The 20331-nt window shown below is 31.9% G+C and overlaps 1 protein-coding gene across 2 annotated transcripts; it reads left to right on the top strand.

Moving 5' to 3' along the window:
- The first annotated feature begins 7088 nt into the window (after window positions 1-7088).
- Window positions 7089-7644, top strand: LOC129741025 (uncharacterized histidine-rich protein DDB_G0274557-like). 2 transcript variants are annotated; one of them, XM_055732716.1, is made up of 2 exons: window positions 7089-7294; window positions 7378-7644. In XM_055732716.1, the coding sequence occupies exons 1-2, from the start codon at window positions 7114-7116 to the stop codon at window positions 7626-7628; spliced, it is 432 nt and encodes a 143-aa protein (XP_055588691.1). In that variant the 5' UTR covers window positions 7089-7113; the 3' UTR covers window positions 7629-7644. The 2 variants fall into 2 exon arrangements, with proteins under 2 accessions (XP_055588691.1, XP_055588690.1); XM_055732715.1 differs by having other exon boundaries at window positions 7372-7644.
- Window positions 7645-20331: the final 12687 nt, after the last annotated feature.

Below are 20331 nucleotides of genomic sequence, written 5' to 3'. Positions count from 1 at the left end.
CAACTTCTCGTCGACTTAAAAGAAGTTCGGAAAATCGTCAAAAATCAAATAACAAATAGATGGCAGGCTGACTGGCACTCGAGTCCTAATAACAAACTGCGTGAGGTTAAAAACACCGTATTACCCTTCAAAGCTGTGTTCCAAAGTAACAGGCGAGAAGATGTCATCTTAGCACGACTGCGCATCGGGCACACTCAGCTCACACATGCATTTCTTCTGGACAGAGTTGATCGCCCACTGTGCCCCAGGTGTAATGAAGCATTAACAGTGAAGCATTTTATGGCAATGTGTCCACAACTGGAAGACGAACGGAGAAACCATGGAGTACCAGGAAATCTGAGAGAAGCTTTGGCGGACGACAGCAGCATGGCGAAAAAAGTTTTGGAATATCTAAAATTTATTCAGTTGTATGATAGAATTTAAGCTTTATTGTATTATTGATACATAGTTTGGACCGAATGTTAAAAAAGGTCCTAAATAAAAAAAAAAAAAAAAATGACAAAAATGACAAAAATGACAAAAATGACAAAAATGACAAAAATGACAAAAATGACAAAAATGACAAAAATGACAAAAATGACAAAAATGACAAAAATGACAAAAATGACAAAAATGACAAAAATGACAGAAATGACAAAAATGACAAAAATGACAAAAATGACAAAAATGACAAAAATGACAAAAATGACAAAAATGACAAAAATGACAAAAATGACAAAAATGACAGAAATGACAAAAATGACAAAAATGACAAAAATGACAAAAATGACAAAAATGACAAAAATGACAAAAATGACAAAAATGACAAAAATGACAAAAATGACAAAAATGACAAAAATGACAAAAATGACAAAAATGACAAAAATGACAAAAATGACAAAAATGACAAAAATGACAAAAATGACAAAAATGACAAAAATGACAAAAATGACAAAAATGACAAAAATGACAAAAATGACAAAAATGACAAAAATGACAAAAATGACAAAAATGACAAAAATGACAAAAATGACAAAAATGACAAAAATGACAAAAATGACAAAAATGACAAAAATGACAAAAATGACAAAAATGACAAAAATGACAAAAATGACAAAAATGACAAAAATGACAAAAATGACAAAAATGACAAAAATGACAAAAATGACAAAAATGACAAAAATGACAAAAATGACAAAAATGATAAAAATGACAAAAATGACAAAAATGACAAAAATGACAAAAATGACAAAAATGACAAAAATGACAAAAATGACAAAAATGACAAAAATGACAAAAATGACAAAAATGACAAAAATGACAAAAATGACAAAAATGACAAAAATGACAAAAATGACAAAAATGACAAAAATGACAAAAATGACAAAAATGACAAAAATGACAAAAATGACAAAAATGACAAAAATGACAAAAATGACAGAAATGACAAAAATGACAAAAATGACAAAAATGACAAAAATGACAAAAATGACAAAAATGACAAAAATGACAAAAATGACAAAAATGACAAAAATGACAAAAATGACAAAAATGACAAAAATGACAAAAATGACAAAAATGACAAAAATGACAAAAATGACAAAAATGACAAAAATGACAAAAATGACAAAAATGACAAAAATGACAAAAATGACAAAAATGACAAAAATGACAAAAATGACAAAAATGACAAAAATGACAAAAATGACAAAAATGACAAAAATGACAAAAATGACAAAAATGACAAAAATGACAAAAATGACAAAAATGACAAAAATGACAAAAATGACAAAAATGACAAAAATGACAAAAATGTCAAAAAATGACAAAAATGACAAAAATGACAAAAATGACAAAAATGACAAAAATGACAAAAATGACAAAAATGACAAAAATTACAAAAATTACAAAAATGACAAAAATGACAAAAATGACAAAAATGACAAAAATGACAAAAATGACAAAAATGACAAAAATGACAAAAATGACAAAAATGACAAAAATGACAAAAACGACAAAAATGACAAAAATGACAAAAATGACAAAAATGACAAAAATGACAAAAATGACAAAAATGACAAAAATGACAAAAATGACAAAAATGACAAAAATGACAAAAATTACAAAAATGACAAAAATGACAAAAATTACAAAAATTACAAAAATTACAAAAATTACAAAAATTACAAAAATTACAAAAATTACAAAAATTACAAAAATTACAAAAATGACAAAAATGACAAAAATGACAAAAATGACAAAAATGACAAAAATGACAAAAATTACAAAAATTTCAAAAATTACAAAAATTACAAAAATTACAAAAATTACAAAAATTACAAAAATTACAAAAATTACAAAAATTACAAAAATTACAAAAATTACAAAAATTACAAAAATTAAAAAATTACAAAAATTACAAAAATTACAAAAATTACAAAAATTACAAAAATTACAAAAATTACAAAAATTACAAAAATTACAAAAATTACAAAAATTACAAAAATTACAAAAATAACAAAAATTACAAAAATTACAAAAATTACAAAAATTACAAAAATTACAAAAATTACAAAAATTACAAAAATTACAAAAATTACAAAAATTACAAAAATAACAAAAATTACAAAAATTACAAAAATTAAAAATTACAAAAATTACAAAAATTACAAAAATTACAAAAATTACAAAAAATACAAAAATTACAAAAATTACAAAAAATACAAAAATTACAAAAATTACAAAAATTACAAAAATTACAAAAATTACAAAAATTACAAAAATTACAAAAATTACAAAAATTACAAAAATTACAAAAATTACAAAAATTACAAAAATTACAAAAGTTACAAAAATTACAAAAATTACAAAAATTACAAAAATTACAAAAATTACAAAAATTACAAAAATTACAAAAATTACAAAAATTACAAAAATTACAAAAATTACAAAAATTACAAAAATTACAAAAATTACAAAAATTACAAAAATTACAAAAATTACAAAAATTACAAAAATTACAAAAATTACAAAAATTACAAAAATTACAAAAATTACAAAAATTACAAAAATTACAAAAATTACAAAAATTACAAAAATTACAAAAATTACAAAAATTACAAAAATTACAAAAATTACAAAAATTACAAAAATTACAAAAATTACAAAAATTACAAAAATTACAAAAATTACAAAAATTACAAAAATTACAAAAATTACAAAAATTACAAAAATTACAAAAATTACAAAAATTACAAAAATTACAAAAATTACAAAAATTACAAAAATTACAAAAATTACAAAAATTACAAAAATTACAAAAATTACAAAAATTACAAAAATTACAAAAATTACAAAAATTACAAAAATTACAAAAATTACAAAAATTACAAAAATTACAAAAATTACAAAAATTACAAAAATTACAAAAATTACAAAAATTACAAAAATCACAAAAATTACAAAAATTACAAAAATTACAAAAATTACAAAAATTACAAAAATTACAAAAATTACAAAAATTACAAAAATTACAAAAATTACAAAAATTACAAAAATTACAAAAATTACAAAAATTACAAAAATTACAAAAATTACAAAAATTACAAAAATTACAAAAATTACAAAAATTACAAAAATTACAAAAATTACAAAAATTACAAAAATTACAAAAATTACAAAAATTACAAAAATTACAAAAATTACAAAAATTACAAAAATTACAAAAATTACAAAAATTACAAAAATTACAAAAATTACAAAAATTACAAAAATTACAAAAATTACAAAAATTACAAAAATTACAAAAATTACAAAAATTACAAAAATTACAAAAATTACAAAAATTACAAAAATTACAAAAATTACAAAAATTACAAAAATTACAAAAATTACAAAAATTACAAAAATTACAAAAATTACAAAAATTACAAAAACTACAAAAATTACAAAAATTACAAAAATTACAAAAATTACAAAAATTACAAAAATTACAAAAATTACAAAAATTACAAAAATTACAAAAATTACAAAAATTACAAAAATTACAAAAATTACAAAAATTACAAAAATTACAAAAATTACAAAAATTACAAAAATTACAAAAATTACAAAAATTACAAAAATTACAAAAATTACAAAAATTACAAAAATTACAAAAATTACAAAAATTACAAAAATTACAAAAATTACAAAAATTACAAAAATTACAAAAATTACAAAAATTACAAAAATTACAAAAATAACAAAAATTACAAAAATTACAAAAGTTACAAAAATTACAAAAATAACAAAAATTACAAAAATTTCAAAAATGACCGAAATGACGAAATTCACTCTTGTCGTTCATGTCAATCATTATCATTTTGTCAGTTTTATCAATTTTGTTAATTCAATTTTGTCAATATCGTTACTTTGAACAATTTTTTTCCTTTTATTTATTTTGTCCTTTTTTTAATCTTGTTAATTTTTTTTTCAATTTTATAATGTTTTTAATTTTCGTCAGATTTGGCCTACAATATTGTCATTTCCGTCATTGAAGTTAAATTAGTCAATTTGATTAATTTTATCATTTATGTTTATTTTGTCATTTTTTATCTTATTTGTCAATTATGTAATTTTTTTGAATTTTCGTCAGTTTTTATCAATTTTGGTTGTTTTGTTTTTAATTTATTCAAATCTGTCAAATTAATAAAAAAATCATGTAAAAGGGATAGTTAATTTAAATAAAAAAATTAAACTGACAAAATTTCAATGCTAACGAAATAAGCAAAAATTTATAAAAATGCTATAACGATGAAATTGAATTTATTGACAAAACCATGGGGAGCTTCAATCGTGAATGGGATTGCTCGAGAGAAACAAAAAAACACTTGTTATCATTGATAACTTTTTTTCTTCGTTGACTGATTGCTTTTTATGAATTTTTTGCTTAAAGCTTTAATCGAGATAAATATTTCACCCGAAGACTGCAACGCGTTTGGACTTCAAACTTCAAACGAAAAAGTTATTGCCGTTCAAAGATTGTATTAGGCCCTGAAACTGTTGTCTAAAACGAATGCGTAAAATGTACTCAGAACGAGTTAGACGACAGTTTGCGGCCAAAATATAATCCAGGAATATGTTAATCTTGAACCCAATAGCTTTTTTATTGTACGCGCAATTGTTATGGGCGGGTGAATTTTTTTTAACTATAGATCTATTTTTTAAAAATGTATAAGTATATGTTCCAAAAATCAATAAAATACAACAATATTACAAAGCTGTCAAAGCTTTGTAATATTGTTGTATTTTATTGATTTTTGGAATCGGCAAGAATACATCTATCTAACGATGTTTAAATATGTTGAGGCTCAATAAATGTTTTGACCGCTATCTCGGATCTCCATAAAAAGGATGAGATCTATCTCTGATCTCCCGGTAGAAAAAATGCTAGAGCATAGAAAATACTTAGTTTTTCAAAAATTTCAGTTCTTCAGTATATTGATTGGATCATTGCAATGCTTGGAATGTGCGCTTCGGGTCTTATTAGTTTTTGTTACCGGTTTAATATTGCCACTGAGTTTTGATTAAGCTAGCAAATTAAAAAATTCCATTATTTTTGGGATCTGCTAATTAATTTTTAAATCAAATTCCCGTACATTGATTGTCAAGGTTACTAGCCCCGGACACGTGCGGAAAAGCTCTGGCTACCTTTGGTTAAACCCGTTGAGAAAATCATGCATTTAATTTTTTATTTTTTTGATTTCTTTGATTTTTTTATTCATATCCTCTATGCACCCATTTACAACATGACATAGTTGAAAATAAGTTGAACAAATATTAAAAGGAAAGCGTTACGATAAGCAGAATAAACGTTTCCGATTCTGATTAACATAATTTAAAAGGTAGATTCTGTTTTTCGACACTGATTCAGCGATCCCTTCTCTTTACGAATGATTTACGATTAAGTGATTGAAATTTGTCAGGTTCAGAATTCTTTCTATCTGACGCTTTGTCATTCCAGAACAATTTGAGCAAAGCGGTTAACGATTAAAACGGTCTTCCGATCAACTTTCGCACAGCCATTGACTTGAACTGTTATACTGGGTTCAACTTATCTAGATCGAAAAATAAACGCCCGAACGTTGCAGATGCCAGTTAATGCTACTGCATAAATTTAGGCGCATTCTTTTGCTCCATCTTTGCAACACGTATTGAGGTAACCTTTGATGAAAAACATTTCGATACATTATTTAAGATCTACTCTGTATGTCAATTTTAATTAACGGTCCTGCATATGACGATAATGAAATATTTTTTGTTTTTATAATATATCTTATCTTCGGGATTGGAGATCCTGCCAATCCCGAAGATTGTATCATAGGGAATAAACGGCTAATCATGTATGAAATTTATAGGTACTAAAATTAGATGATGATTAGATTAGATACTTTCTTGATTTTATTAGTCTTAAACCATTAAACTCAACAATACTCCCAATGCTATGAGGTGAAAATGAAATTGAAAGCGTGCAGACAAGAAGAAATTTTTTTAGCGCTTTATTAACTTTCCATACACGTTTGGAGGAAGATGAGACGTTAATCTAAGATTTCCGTGCTGGACTATTCTTCCGGACAATTTGAGTGCTAAAGTTGCTTTTTTCGGGCCAAACTATCATCTCAACAGTAGCGTGCAATGCATCAGTAGGGCTTTGGTTAACTAACCGAGCTGAGAGGGTGGTTCGATTTTGTAAATGCTTTGGAAAATGCTGCCGGCTGTGGCTTTTTAAAAATGGATACATTTTAAATTAACCAAACAAACATTTTAAGCAATGGGTGTTGCATTTTCTCGAAATAAAAATTCTTGCGATAGCAATAAATAAATGAATAAAAGAGCTTGTTTACTTTTTCCTACACTGTGGAAAACACAACCTTCTGAAATGATTTTCCAACCACCCCAACGAATTAGGAACATGATCGTTCAACTTTTGGCATATCGCTACACCATGTAAGTCCAGTGAGCATCGAGGAAGTGTCATCTTCGGTAATTACACTTGACACGACAGCCCATGGTCAGGTTTATAAAAGTAAAATTTTTGGCGATGTTTGTTTCATTTGCATTTGTGTGTCTCAAATGTGAACAACTGCCGAAAAAATGAAGCCACGTGCCGTAGTTGGTCTAGCGTTGATTGCTTGCATTGTGCTTGGATCACAACGAAGTGAATCTCGCATGGTGCATCGACGATCGGTCCAGGAAGCGGAAACCGATGATAAAAGCCGCACGGAAACGACGCCCCATTTTGGGCAACGCATCGCAAGGAGTTTGCTTGGAGCCCGTAAGTTTTGGATCAGTCGTATTCGAATGACAAGAAGTTAATATGATCTTTATGTTTTGTTTTGCTTTTTCCACAAGTTCTAGACTTAGGACATCATTACGGACATCACCATCATCATGGACACCACTATCCGCATTACTATCATCATCACGATCCGTACTACCATCATTACGAGCACCACTATCCGCATCACCACTATGATCACCATTATCCCCATCACTACGAGCATCATTATCCGTACCATCACTATGAGCATCATTATCCTTATCATCATGAACATGCTGAGGGTCATATCGACGTGCATGATGTCTCACATCATTATTCCGTGCATTAAGAGTTCGATATTTTGACGAGTGCTTTATTTATTCGTATCATTGTTTGTAGGTAATAAATTATTGAACAAAAAAATAAACTCAATTGTTTAAATTCCTCGAAACGATCTCATTTAACCTGGGGACTGATGAAACCGTTCTATTTGTTGTATCATCTGTATTCTATTAGTTTGAAAATATTATTACGTATGCCATAAGATTATCTTTTGAAGAATCACCATAAGAAAAATCATTGATCGATTTCAATTTGGTCAATTTTGTCAAATTTGTCAATTTTGTCAATTTTATTATTATTATTATTATTAAGTTTTATTCATAGAATATTTTTGTTTTAATGAATTATCTATACTAAGGATCTATACGAAACAATTAGATAACACGAAACAATGAAGACTGGCGTACTCGGTTGATGAATCGGCTATATGGCTCCCCCAATTGATGTAGATGCTCAGCAATCTGGAACGTACGCAACATTTCACTCACTGGTTCATTATGGCCGTTGGATGTTCGGTGGGTTCGATTCGATAGCAAAGAGTGATGACGTAAAGTCCTCGAAGGAGCATTAAAGTTCAGAGCATTCCTAGCAGGTTTGGCGACTGAATTTCTCCATTCAGTATTTTAGCGATGAATGATGCCTGTTGAGTTTTTCGGCGGCGTTCCAATGTTTCTTATCCCAGAAGCTGGCACCGATCGGAATATGCGGGAAGGTTTTCAGGATTACGCCAGGGTAGATGTCGTAAAGCGAATCTAACAAAACGCTTCTGTACACGCTCGATTCGCAAAATCCATCATAACTGATAGGGAGCCCAAACAATTGCAGCATGTTCTGTAACTGACCGGACAAGTGCGCAGTAGAGTGACTTCAAACACAATGGGTCTCTGAACTCTCGTGCTTCTTTGGAGATGAAGCCAAGCTGACGATTCGCCTTTCTTATATTCTTATATTCGCCTGAAGTTCGTTGACTATCGAACGTAAGCTGAGCATCGAGGATAACTCCAAGGTCGTCAACTTCAAATACCCTGTCAAGGCACTGGTTATCGATGTTATAATCATATAAAATTGGCGTTTTCTTTCTATGGAATGTTATAACGGAGCACTTGGAGACGCTGACTGATAGCTTATTAAGTCTACACCATTCACCAAAGTGATCTAGTAAAGATTGAAGATGTGCACAGTCGACAGTGGATTCAACTGGAACGAATAGTTTCAGATCATCAGCATATCCTATTTTGGTTCTGTAGTGAATGAGAAAAGATAGAAAATAATATTATGTTGAATGATCGGATCTTGAACTATTTCAAAGTAGTATCATGAATCGATTTGTATCAGTGTTTTGAACGAAGATTTCATTTTCTGTTAGAAGCTTGCTTGACGCTTGCTTTAGACGTTCGGGTTTTTGACATTGTTCGGATTACCGGAAGGACATTCCGGGTCGCGAAAAAGCGCAGGACACGACTGTAGTGAATGAGAAATGTTAGAAAATAATATTAACTATTTTGAATTAATTGATCCTGAACTATTTCAAAGTAATATCATAAACGGATTTGTATCAGTGTTTTGAGCGAAGATTTCATTTACTCTGGGAAGCTTTGGGAAAGAGCTTTTGCTTGAAAATATGGGAGAATAAAAGAGAAAGGTGTGAGGAAAAAGGACAAACGACCTGGAGTTTATTGGAACGGAGCTTAACCCGTCATTCTAGTTTCGACGCTTGCTTTAGACGTTTGTGTTTTTAGCATTATTCAATTTACTGGAAGAAAGTTACGGGTCGCAAAATAAGCGCAGGACACGACAACGACAATGGCGCCGTCGGTATTCGAACAGCTCGGTAGGAAATCTAGTGCTCAAAAGTCGATTGAAGTGAAATTGGAAATGTTTGAGAACTGACGAAAATTTCGAGGACGACGAAGATTTGTTAAAATATGGCAGAGCGAGAGAACTCTGAGTTGAAAACAGGAACGTGATAGAAATGGAGGCAGAGCGAGAGATCTCTGAGCCTCAGTAAAAGAATTAAAGGCAGAGCGAGAGTACTCTGAGCCGTTGCAATTGCAAGAGCGAGAGACTCTTAGCAAATGTAATCGACAATTTTCGTAAGTTCTCCAAACAATTTTCATTAAAAACTGCCTTGCTCTCGGTTGAAATCCTGAGACGGCAGATAAAAAAAAAAGAAAAAAAATCTTCGGTTTGAAGCCTGTAGAATATTTCTCTCATTAAAATGGAAGTTTTTAATTGTAGATTTTGAGCAACGTGTGCTTGGCTTGTGAAATGCGAAAGCGCGAGATTTAGAAAAGTATCGATTATTGAACTTGATATGTAAGAGCGAGAGACTCTAACAGAATTTATATATCGATTTTTGAATGACCCTAATATGTATATCAGAGAGAGTCATTGAAATATATTGATAATGCAATTCATGCGAATCTGATTCAAGTTTTCCACTGAAGTTCTCGGTTTGAATCCTGAGATAAGTAAAGTAAACAAAAAAATATGCAGAATAATTTCTGAAGGAAACCTGTGATTATAGGTGATTATAGGTACCTGAATAGAAAACACTGCCAAATTCTGAAGATGTACTTCCATAAGCTGGAATTTATGAAGATTTCTGAGGCTCAATACACCGCTCAGTGAGGAATGATTTCAACCAAGAGACCATGTTGTCATGAATACCAAGCTTAGCTAGCTTAGCGAGTAAGATTCCGTGATCAATCGTATCGAATGCCGCTTTGATATCGGTGTATATAGATAGCATCGACCTGTTTTTTTTTCTTTCCATTTGGTTCAGACAAAACGAAGTGTACTCTAAAAGATTGGTACTCACCGATCTGCCAGGCATAAACCCATGCTGTTCAGCGGCAATATAATGTGAGGAAGCGCGTAAGAGGGCTTGACTTACAACAATTTCGAAAAGCTTGGATCCTGCCGATAAACTCGTAATGCCTCGATATTGCTTCACATTTCGTCGTTCGCCATTTTTGAAGACAGGAAACATGAAGGAATTTTTCCAATAGTCCGGGAATTACGTTGTTGAAATGATCGGTTATAGATTTGGGCTAGCGGCAACGAGAGAGCTTCGATGCATCGACTGTAAATAACAGCCGGAATTCCATCAGGTCCAGGAGTAAAAAAGCTTTATTTTGTCAATTTTGTCAATTTTGTCAATTTCGTCAATTTTGTCAATTTTGTCAATTTTGTAAATTTTGTCAATTTTGTCAATTTTGTCAATTTTGTAAATTTTGTCAATTTTGTCAATTTTGTCAATTTTGTCAATTTTGTCAATTTTGTCAATTTTGTCAATTTTGTCAATTTTGTCAATTCGGTCAATTTTGTCAATTTTGTCAATTTTGTCAATTTTGTCAATTTTGTCAATTTTGTCAATTTTGTCAATTTTGTCAATTCGGTCAATTTTGTCAATTCGGTCAATTTTGTCAATTTTGTCAATTTTGTCAATTTTGTCAATTTTGTCAATTTTGTCAATTTTGTCAATTTTGTCAATTTTGTCAATTTTGTTAATTTTGATAATTTTATTAATTTTCACAATTTTTACAATTTTTACAATTTTTACAATTTTTACAATTTTTACAATTTTTACAATTTTTACAATTTTTACAATTTTTACAATTTTTACAATTTTTACAATTTTTACAATTTTTACAATTTTTACAATTTTTACAATTTTTACAAGTTTTACAATTTTTACAATTTTTACAATTTTTACAATTTTTACAATTTTTACAATTTTTACAATTTTTACAATTTTTACAATTTTTACAATTTTTACAATTTTTACAATTTTTACAATTTTTACAATTTTTACAATTTTTACAATTTTTACAATTTTTACAATTTTTACAATTTTTACAATTTTTACAATTTTTACAATTTTTACAATTTTTACAATTTTTACAATTTTTACAATTTTTACAATTTTTACAATTTTTACAATTTTTACAATTTTTACAATTTTTACAATTTTTACAATTTTTACAATTTTTACAATTTTTACAATTTTTACAATTTTTACAATTTTTACAATTTTTACAATTTTTACAATTTTTACAATTTTTACAATTTTTACAATTTTTACAATTTTTACAATTTTTACAATTTTTACAATTTTTACTATTTTTACAATTTTTCTATTTTTACAATTTTTACAAATTTTACATTTTTTACGTTTTTCACAATTTTTACAATTTTAACAATTTTTACAATTTTTACAATTTTAACAATTTTTACAATTTTTACAATTTTTACAAGTTTTACAATTTTCAGAATTTCTACAATTTTTACATTTTTTCAATTTTAAAATTTTTACAATTTTAAGAATTTTTCCAATTTTTACAATTTCCACAATTTTTACTATTTTTACAATTTTTACAAGTTTTACAATTTTTTCAATGTTTACAATTTTTGCAATTCTACAGCTTTGTCAACTTTGTCAAATTTCGTCATTTTTTTTCAATTTTGTCCGCGAGTTGTTTTCTCCTTCTCAGAGCAATCTGTGCTTGAGAATCTATCGTTGGGTGAAGGATGGGACTAACAATCGTTATCATAATTTTCGATGCGAGAATCAAGTCCCTATGATTGACACATTGAACTTCGGGGTTATTCCCCTTGGTGCTATCCATTTTGTTCAACTATGACACGGGAACTCAACCCGATATTGTTGATCCGATTCAGCCAAAAGCGGAACCGGAATACAACACTAACTCAAATATTATGACAGGTTAATTATTCAAATCTGCAATGTTGACAACATCAACTTTTTACTTTTCGCATTTAAGTAATGTTTGTAATTTTGTAAACAACGCCCCCTCTTGGGAAATTTCAAGCGAGCGCACCCATCGTCTGTCATGCCTGTCATGATAAATATGACGTCGTATTTTTGATCATCTTTATTAAGTAGTGATTTGAAAAATGATCTACCAATTCCACCGATTACTATACCTTTCTGTAAGAAAGGTAAAACGTAATTATTTCGCCCCTAAATGTATGCATCAGCTTTATCATTTTTCTTGTATCAGTTTTAGTGACAGAAAGGGTATAAAATTTTATTCGAACTAAGCAAAAAACTAACAGTTTCAGTAGTTTTTTTTATTTTATCCAAATCAAATTTTACTCGTTGTCCGACAATAAAACTGATATTAGAAGAATCATAAATATTCTGCATACATTTAGGGTTCAAAATGATCACAATTTTGTTTTATGCCTTACGGTATTTGTGGATAAATATCCATGGGTTTTCTTCAGATTTTTTTAAATAAAAATAAAGTCTGCTTCATTTAATATTGGAACACAAACAATTGCGTGTAGTTCAGTCATTTATTAACGAATTCATAATTTGTTTTTCATACAAATGTAGCATTTTCTTTACTCTTTCATAAAAAAAAATTAAAAAAATTGTTCATTGCTGTTTCGAAGAAATTCTCGTACTTTTCCCGTAATACGATACATTAGGCGGCGCACACCCTTTTCGTCCACCGTTTTGGCGATTTGATTCCACCAGTTCTTTATTTGAGTCATGTTCCTAACAAGTTTTCCCTTTGCCTTAAGCCTCCGCTTCGTGATTGCCCAGTATTTCTCTATCGGCCGGAACTGGGGGCAGTTTGGGGGGTTGAGGTCCTTCGGTATTACGCTGACCCCGTTCGTTGCGTACCATTCCATAACCGTTTTGCTGTAATGGCAGCTTGCGAGGTCCGGCCAAAACATTACTGGACGGTCGTGGGCACGAATAAACGGCAGAATCCGTTTCTGTAGGCACTCTTTTTTGTAGACTTCTGATGTCATTGTCTTGTCAGTGAGAAAGACTTTGGTTTTCTGTCCACAACTGCATATCCCCTGCCAAATCATGTACTTGCGGATGAATTTATCCGCAAACACGAACTTAAATTTTGCGGGAACATCCCCCCGAGCCGTCGCCAAATAAAATTTTTGACCTGGGATTTGCCCAAAGTCCGCCTTCACGTAGGTCTCATCGTCCATCAGAATACATCCGTCGAACTTGGTCAGCACTTGGTCGTACAGCTTTCGAGCACGGATTCTGGCCACATTGTTCTGCTTCAGCGTCCGATTTGGCTGTTTGCTGGCTCGGAATGACCTTATTCCTTCACCGTACTGTGAGCGGCCTGGAACTTATTGGCCAAATCGCGGTCTGAAAGATTGGGATTCCTCTTGACGGCCTTGATGACTTTCCCACGCAGTTTCCGGTCGACAGTTCCACTCCGACGCTTCGAATGCGGCTTCCGAGCCGTCGTCAATGTTTCCTTGTACTGCTTGATAACACGCCATACGGTATTTCTGGGCTTTTAAGCTGTTTAGTTAGCTTCGATGCCGACAACAATGGATTTTCAAGAAAACTGTGCACAATTTGATCTCTCCGTTCGGCTTCCATGACGGTTGTTTACAAAATGCTATCGTTTGGTGTTATGACATAAATACATGGTGAAAGGTAATGAATTTCCCGACACGTGGGTGAAAAAAGTTTCCAAATCCGTCCACTAGGAGCGCCACAATGAGCAAAAGAATTTGTTCCAATATTAAATGAAGCAGACTTTAAAATTTGTTGTAAGTTGCCTCTTTCGATGGGTTGGAAGCAAAACGTATTTTTCGAGTTGAGACTACTGAAGAAACCAATAGGTTTTAGGACTACGTCAATGTGATGTTCCTTAAACTTTTGATACATTAGCCTTTTGGTTATCTGTGGATTTTTTTAAAGCCATACATGTTAAAAAAAATGTTATATGTATCCTCAAATGACCCAACTAAATAAAATATATTTAATGGACTTTTTTCCCCACAGAAAAAAAAATCAAAATTGATAATCTATTTTCCTTTTCGCAATATTAACTCCCATATGTAAATCTTTTTTTTTTAAGATAATAAATGCGTTGCTAACAATGGATATCACATGAAATGAGTTCACTGCACAACGTTATCTATATATTCAAAATTCTTAAATTGAATTCCACTATTTGATGACGCTCAGCTAAATAAGTTCTTAAGATTTTTTTTAAAATGTGGGATTTGTACCTCCCCTGTCACAGGTTAAACATCCCACGAAATATTTCCTAAATCCTTGTCGATTCAAAGAAATTATCAGCCACCCCACCCAGAGTGTGTTAAATCAAGCATGGGCTTCATTCTGTTGCTTTCACAATTGATTCGAGTTTTTTTCTCCTTTATCAAGGGATCCTGAACTTTCTCACGACGAAATTTTCTTTGATTGAAAAACAACAATTCCTCAGAAGATCATCTTCAATAGAGGTAGGTATACGTTCGCATTCAATTCGCTTTTATGACTGAGGGAAGGCAGCCGTTTTTTTTATTGTTTGTTGGCAGCTTTTACTATTTCTCACATAACATAACATGATTTGAAATAAGCTCGACAAAGGCAGCATCATCAGCAGCAGCACAGGTGGCATGATCCTTGGAATATCCTTCTAATAATGTATTGTTGGTGGAACTTCTAGATTTTTTTTATAACACTGATGAATGATTAAAAAAGCCGTTGGGATTGGGTCGTTTTTAACTTTCCTTATTTTATGTTTATCATGATTTTTAATTTAGCTTACTGTATTATTTTTACTTTTATGATTTATGTTTACCTCTTTGATTGTAGGTGTAAATATTTTTTTTTCTTTTTTAACAAATAGTTTAAATATATTGAATATAAGGTTTTTTTGTAAATTTTATGAGAATTTCATGGTTTTGTTCAATTTTTTGATTATTCGTTTTATTAAGATTAATCTTCCTTAGCTTATGTGATAATTTTCTTATTTTTTATCCTTTCGTCTACTTGCCCCGAAGCTTAAGAAAACCTGTGACCAAATACATAAATTATTCACTAACTAATTCCTTCCCCAAACAGATCTCGCATTGCATGCATGCAGTTGTATAGATACAAATCCAGTCCTAAGACTCCAGAAAAAAAATCACCCTCAAAACAAAGTAGAAGGACATTCTTTCTTCCTTTCCCAGATACCGGGTTTTGACTTTTCCGCTATCAAGCCTTCACTTTTACGATCACCTTTTTGATTCTAGGCTTACCGTATCTGATGCACCGGCCGACGGTTTTTCATGCCGTCTTCTCTCGACATTAGCCTCTGGTGGCCTCGGCTCCTTATTTATTTATCCGACGACTTCCATCATCCCGAGGGACCGTTTCTTTCGTTTGTCCCGGTTTTGTGTGATCCTTCCTCGAGCGAGACACGATCACTCGATAGACTCTTGCAGGGATCTTGCTCAGGTGTTCAAGCAAAAGCAAACGAAAGGAACAGATCTAAAACGGATTTGAGAATTTGTTGCGTGAAGCTGTTATTGTTATTGCATCTCGCCAACGAATCTGTTTTTTTTTTTCATTGCTTCTCTTCAATCGGACAGGTATGCTTTTAGGGGTGGAGTTGAAGCCATGGATTTAAAAAGGAAATAATATCAAAGTTTTTTTTTCTGCCTTTCGAAGGCTAAAAATCACTCCAGATGGTCCGGTGGAAAAAAACGATCTTTCGAGTCGTTGAAATACTAGGAACTGTTTGAAGAACCGTTTTCGTGGCTTGATGATGGTGAGTTGATTAAAAGTATTCATGGAGAAGTTATTTTTTGAAAAAAAAACTATCAAAGTAATCATATTCTGAATAATTTCCGAAAACAATATTAAATAAACCAACGAAAAATTCACATAAGAATATGTTGAATCAAATTAAGCAATTCATCATATTTAAATCAGGTATTACAATACGTCATTAGATTCATCATTTTTCATACAGTATACGAAATAGTAGCAAATGTAGGAGTAATGAATTTTACTTGCCTTGTATAAATGCTAAAGCAGCATTTCTACATTTTTTCCGGAGTTCATTCCTCATAACAATAAAAAAAAATAATGAAATTAAACCGTTTAATCGTACTTGAGTGAGTAATCAATGGTTCCGCGTCGATTCTCCGGCCGTGGTAAAAGATCTCCACTGTTGACGATCCGGAGCCAGCGTCTTCAATTGGTCCCAGTCAACATTCTTCGCCGCCACGAGTTTCTGGGTCTGCCTCTCCTTCGATGTCCTTCTGGATTCTATTAAAGTGACTCTCAGCAAACCTCGTTATCATCTCTCCGCAGCGTGTGCCCAATCCATCTCCACTTACGTTCCCGAATCTCGGTTTCTAGCATCTTTGATGACACCGGCGATGTAGTTCCTCATTTAAGATCCAGTTGCCACCAAGCGATGATATTCCGCAGGCAGCGGTTTACAAATACTTGTAGTTTTCGCGTCGTTACCGCATATGTGCACCAAGTTTCGCACCCGTACAGCAATACGGATTTGATGTTTGAGTTGAAGATTCGGATTGTCGTTCGTAGAGAGATCTGGCGTGACCGCCAGATGTTTCGGAGGCTCACAAACGCAAATCGAGCCTTTCTGATCAGGGTTTCGATGTCCTTCTTGGTACCACTATCAGGCGTTATCTGGCTACCAAGATACTGGAAGCACTATACTTTCTAAACCTGTTGCCCAGCTACCATGCAGCTGGAGGGATTTCCTGTGTTGATCTCCATCGGCTTGGTCTTTCCGACATTGATTTTGAGACCTGCGAGCAAAACAATATCGTCAGCCAGGTCAAGGTCGTTCAGTTGCTTCATTGTTGATGGATTCCACGGCAATCCTTAGTTCGGTGCACACTCGATCGATCCAGTCAGCATCTCATCCATTACGATTAGAAAAAGTAGCAGTGATAAAATAAATCCTTGTCTCACTCCATCAGTTATCGGGATTGGATCGGACAAGAAACCGTCGTGCAAGACCTCGCACGAAAATGCCTCGTACTGTGCTTTGATGAGATGGACTAGTTTCTCTGGGACTCCTTGTCGCCTTAGAGCCGCCCAGATGTTTTCATGGTTCAATCGGTCAAATGCTTTTTCGAAATCAACGATCACCAGCAGAAGAGAGTCCTGGAATTCGTTGATTTGTTCCAGTATTATTCATAGCGTTGTGATGTGGTCCACACATGATCGTCCGGATCGGAATCCAGCTTGTTGCCGTCGGAGTGTAGCGTCGATTTTCTCCTGGATCCTGTTCAGGATCACTTTGCAGAGTACTTTGATGGTTATACAGATCAACGTTATGCCTCGCCAGTTACCGCACTCAGTCAGGTCTCCTTTCTGCGGGACCTTTACGAAGATACCCTGCACCCAGTCGGCCGGGAATGTTGCAGTATCCCAGATGTCAGCGAAAATACGGTGCAACATTTGTGCTGATAAGGCAGCCCAAGTAACAATTTAAGCTTTATTATGGTCAGCAAAATATCGTTTGGACTATCGCATTAATCTTCATAAAAAGCTAAAGCGCATTCTATAACATCACCTGGACTCTAATAAAGCCAAAATCAGGCTATTTGGCCCTACCCTAGAAACGTCATCACGACATATAATTGTTGGTCATCAATGTTGGTCACCAAAGCTTTTAAAAAGCTATTATTAAACATGTTAGAATTTTTTGTTTTTTTTCGGTTCTGTCAGTTCTCGGAGTTTTTTTTATTTTTTCCAGCAACCATAATGGTTGATGAATGACGATTGCATTATTCAGATATGATCTGGTAAAATTAATAGCTAAAAAACCAATGTTTTAACCATATATTGAGCGTCTTTTCTACTGCCAGTCAAGATTTTAGGTAAAATGTATATGAAATAGTATCTTAAAATAAATGCGCCTCGTCAAATCTGATGATCAATCATGATGGAATTGATGGAAAAAGGCCTGAAAAAATATTTTCCATTGCTTGCATTGTGAATCCATCAACATGGCGTCATTTTGTGCCCTTCGATTTTGCAACCAACATGGCGTGAGTTAATTCATAGTTTTATTATGGTTTAATGATGACCCCAAAAAAAGCTACGATTTGACGTTTCTCTCGCGAGCCAACCAATTACACGCTAAGGTTGAGTTCCTCATTTCTGAGTTGTTGATCATTAGTACAGTAAATGAGGACAGACTTTTTGAATGAAAAGGGATTGGTTTTGAATGACCCGTGGAATAAATCATGAGTTGAAGTCAAATTTCGTTGTCTGACGCCATCTTGAATTCCAAGATGACGGCTTCCGCTGAACTTTAAAATGGTGTAAATGACTTGAAATCGCATGAAACCCCAACAAAATGGGTATCGGGTGAAAGGGCTTGAAATTCAAGATGGCGGCATCCACTTAACTTTTAATACTTAATGCTGACAAAAAGTCGCATTAAACCACCACTGTACGGGTATTGGGTGAAAGGGCTAAACTAGAAGTCGATTTTTTTCTTTCCGACGCCATCTTGAAATCCAAGATGGCAGCTTCCACTGAATTTAAAATGCTGTTAATCAATGAAAATCGCTTGAACACAACTTTTTTCACGTAATACTACATTGAAACTACTTTTTTAAGACAATTTAGATCATTTTAAATCACTTTTATTATTTTTCCATTATGTTTCTAATGCATTTAGAACTTTTCTTGTTTTGTTTATAGTTTTTGTTTTTTTTGCCATTTATGTAATTCTATTATTCCTATCATGCTATTATGTTTCAATTGTATTGGTCTTATTCTAGCGAAAACTATAAGGTTATGTTGTTGCTGTTAACCATCTGATTTAGGCACATGTGCCAAATTCGATGTTGCCAAAATCGAATGTTGCCAAAAACGAACGGGGTCTGTATTGTGGTGGTTTATGTGGGGTTTTCAGTCACTTACAGATTTTCAGAGAAACGCGAAAAGAGAAATTTGACTTCTATCATTTAGCCTTAGCACCCAATACAATATATTTGTGAGTTTCATGCTATTTTCATTCATTTACAGTATTTTTAAGTTCAGCTGAAGCCACCATCTTGGATTTCAAGATAGCGTCAGAATGCAAAAATAAATTTTTTATAGCTTATCCCAATTGACAAACACCCATATTTTGAAGGTTTCATTCGATATTCAATGATTTAGAGCATTTTTAAAGTTTATAGAAAGCTAAACATCTTGGATTTCAAGATGGCGTAAGATAGCAATATTCGACTTCTACTCGTTAAACCCTTTCGCCCACTACCACCTGGGTTTCATGTCATTTTAAGTCATTCACTACATTTTAAAGTTTAGCGGAAGCCGCCATCTTAAATTTCAAGATGGCGTCAGATAGCGAAATTCAACTTCTACCGGTTGATTTCTTTCAACTTATACCCCTTTAATATAGGTTTTATGCGATTTTCAGTCATTTACAGTATTTTCAAGTTGAGTGGTAGCCGTCATCTTGGATTTAAGATGGCGACAGGCAACGAAATTTGACTTCTACTCGTTTATTACTTTCACCTAATAAACATATTGTGAAGGTTTCACGATATTTTCAGTAATTTACAGCTTTGAAAATAAAAGCGGAAGCCGCCATCTTGAATTAATGATGGCGTCAAGCAACAATTTTTTTCCTACTATTTGGGCCCTTTCACTCAATACTCATATTGTAAAGATATTCATACCACTTTCGGTGATTTTAAGTTTTCAAAGATGTATTTTTTTAATTTTAACTCAAAACCAACACGCATAACTTACCAAAAATGTGTTAAAATGGGAATTCCAATTCAAATATGTGCTATCTAATCTGAGCGTGTCCTGTTTTGACATCTTGATCCAGAACTGTCACTAAGTTTTATGGCGGTTTAATAATCATGCACTGAGTGCTATTATAGAGCATGCAAAAGAAAGCTTGGAGCAA

Source organism: Uranotaenia lowii, chromosome 2 (assembly GCF_029784155.1).
Source record: "Uranotaenia lowii strain MFRU-FL chromosome 2, ASM2978415v1, whole genome shotgun sequence".
NCBI lineage: Eukaryota > Metazoa > Arthropoda > Insecta > Diptera > Culicidae > Uranotaenia > Uranotaenia lowii.
This window is presented reverse-complemented; position numbering and strand designations above follow the sequence as displayed.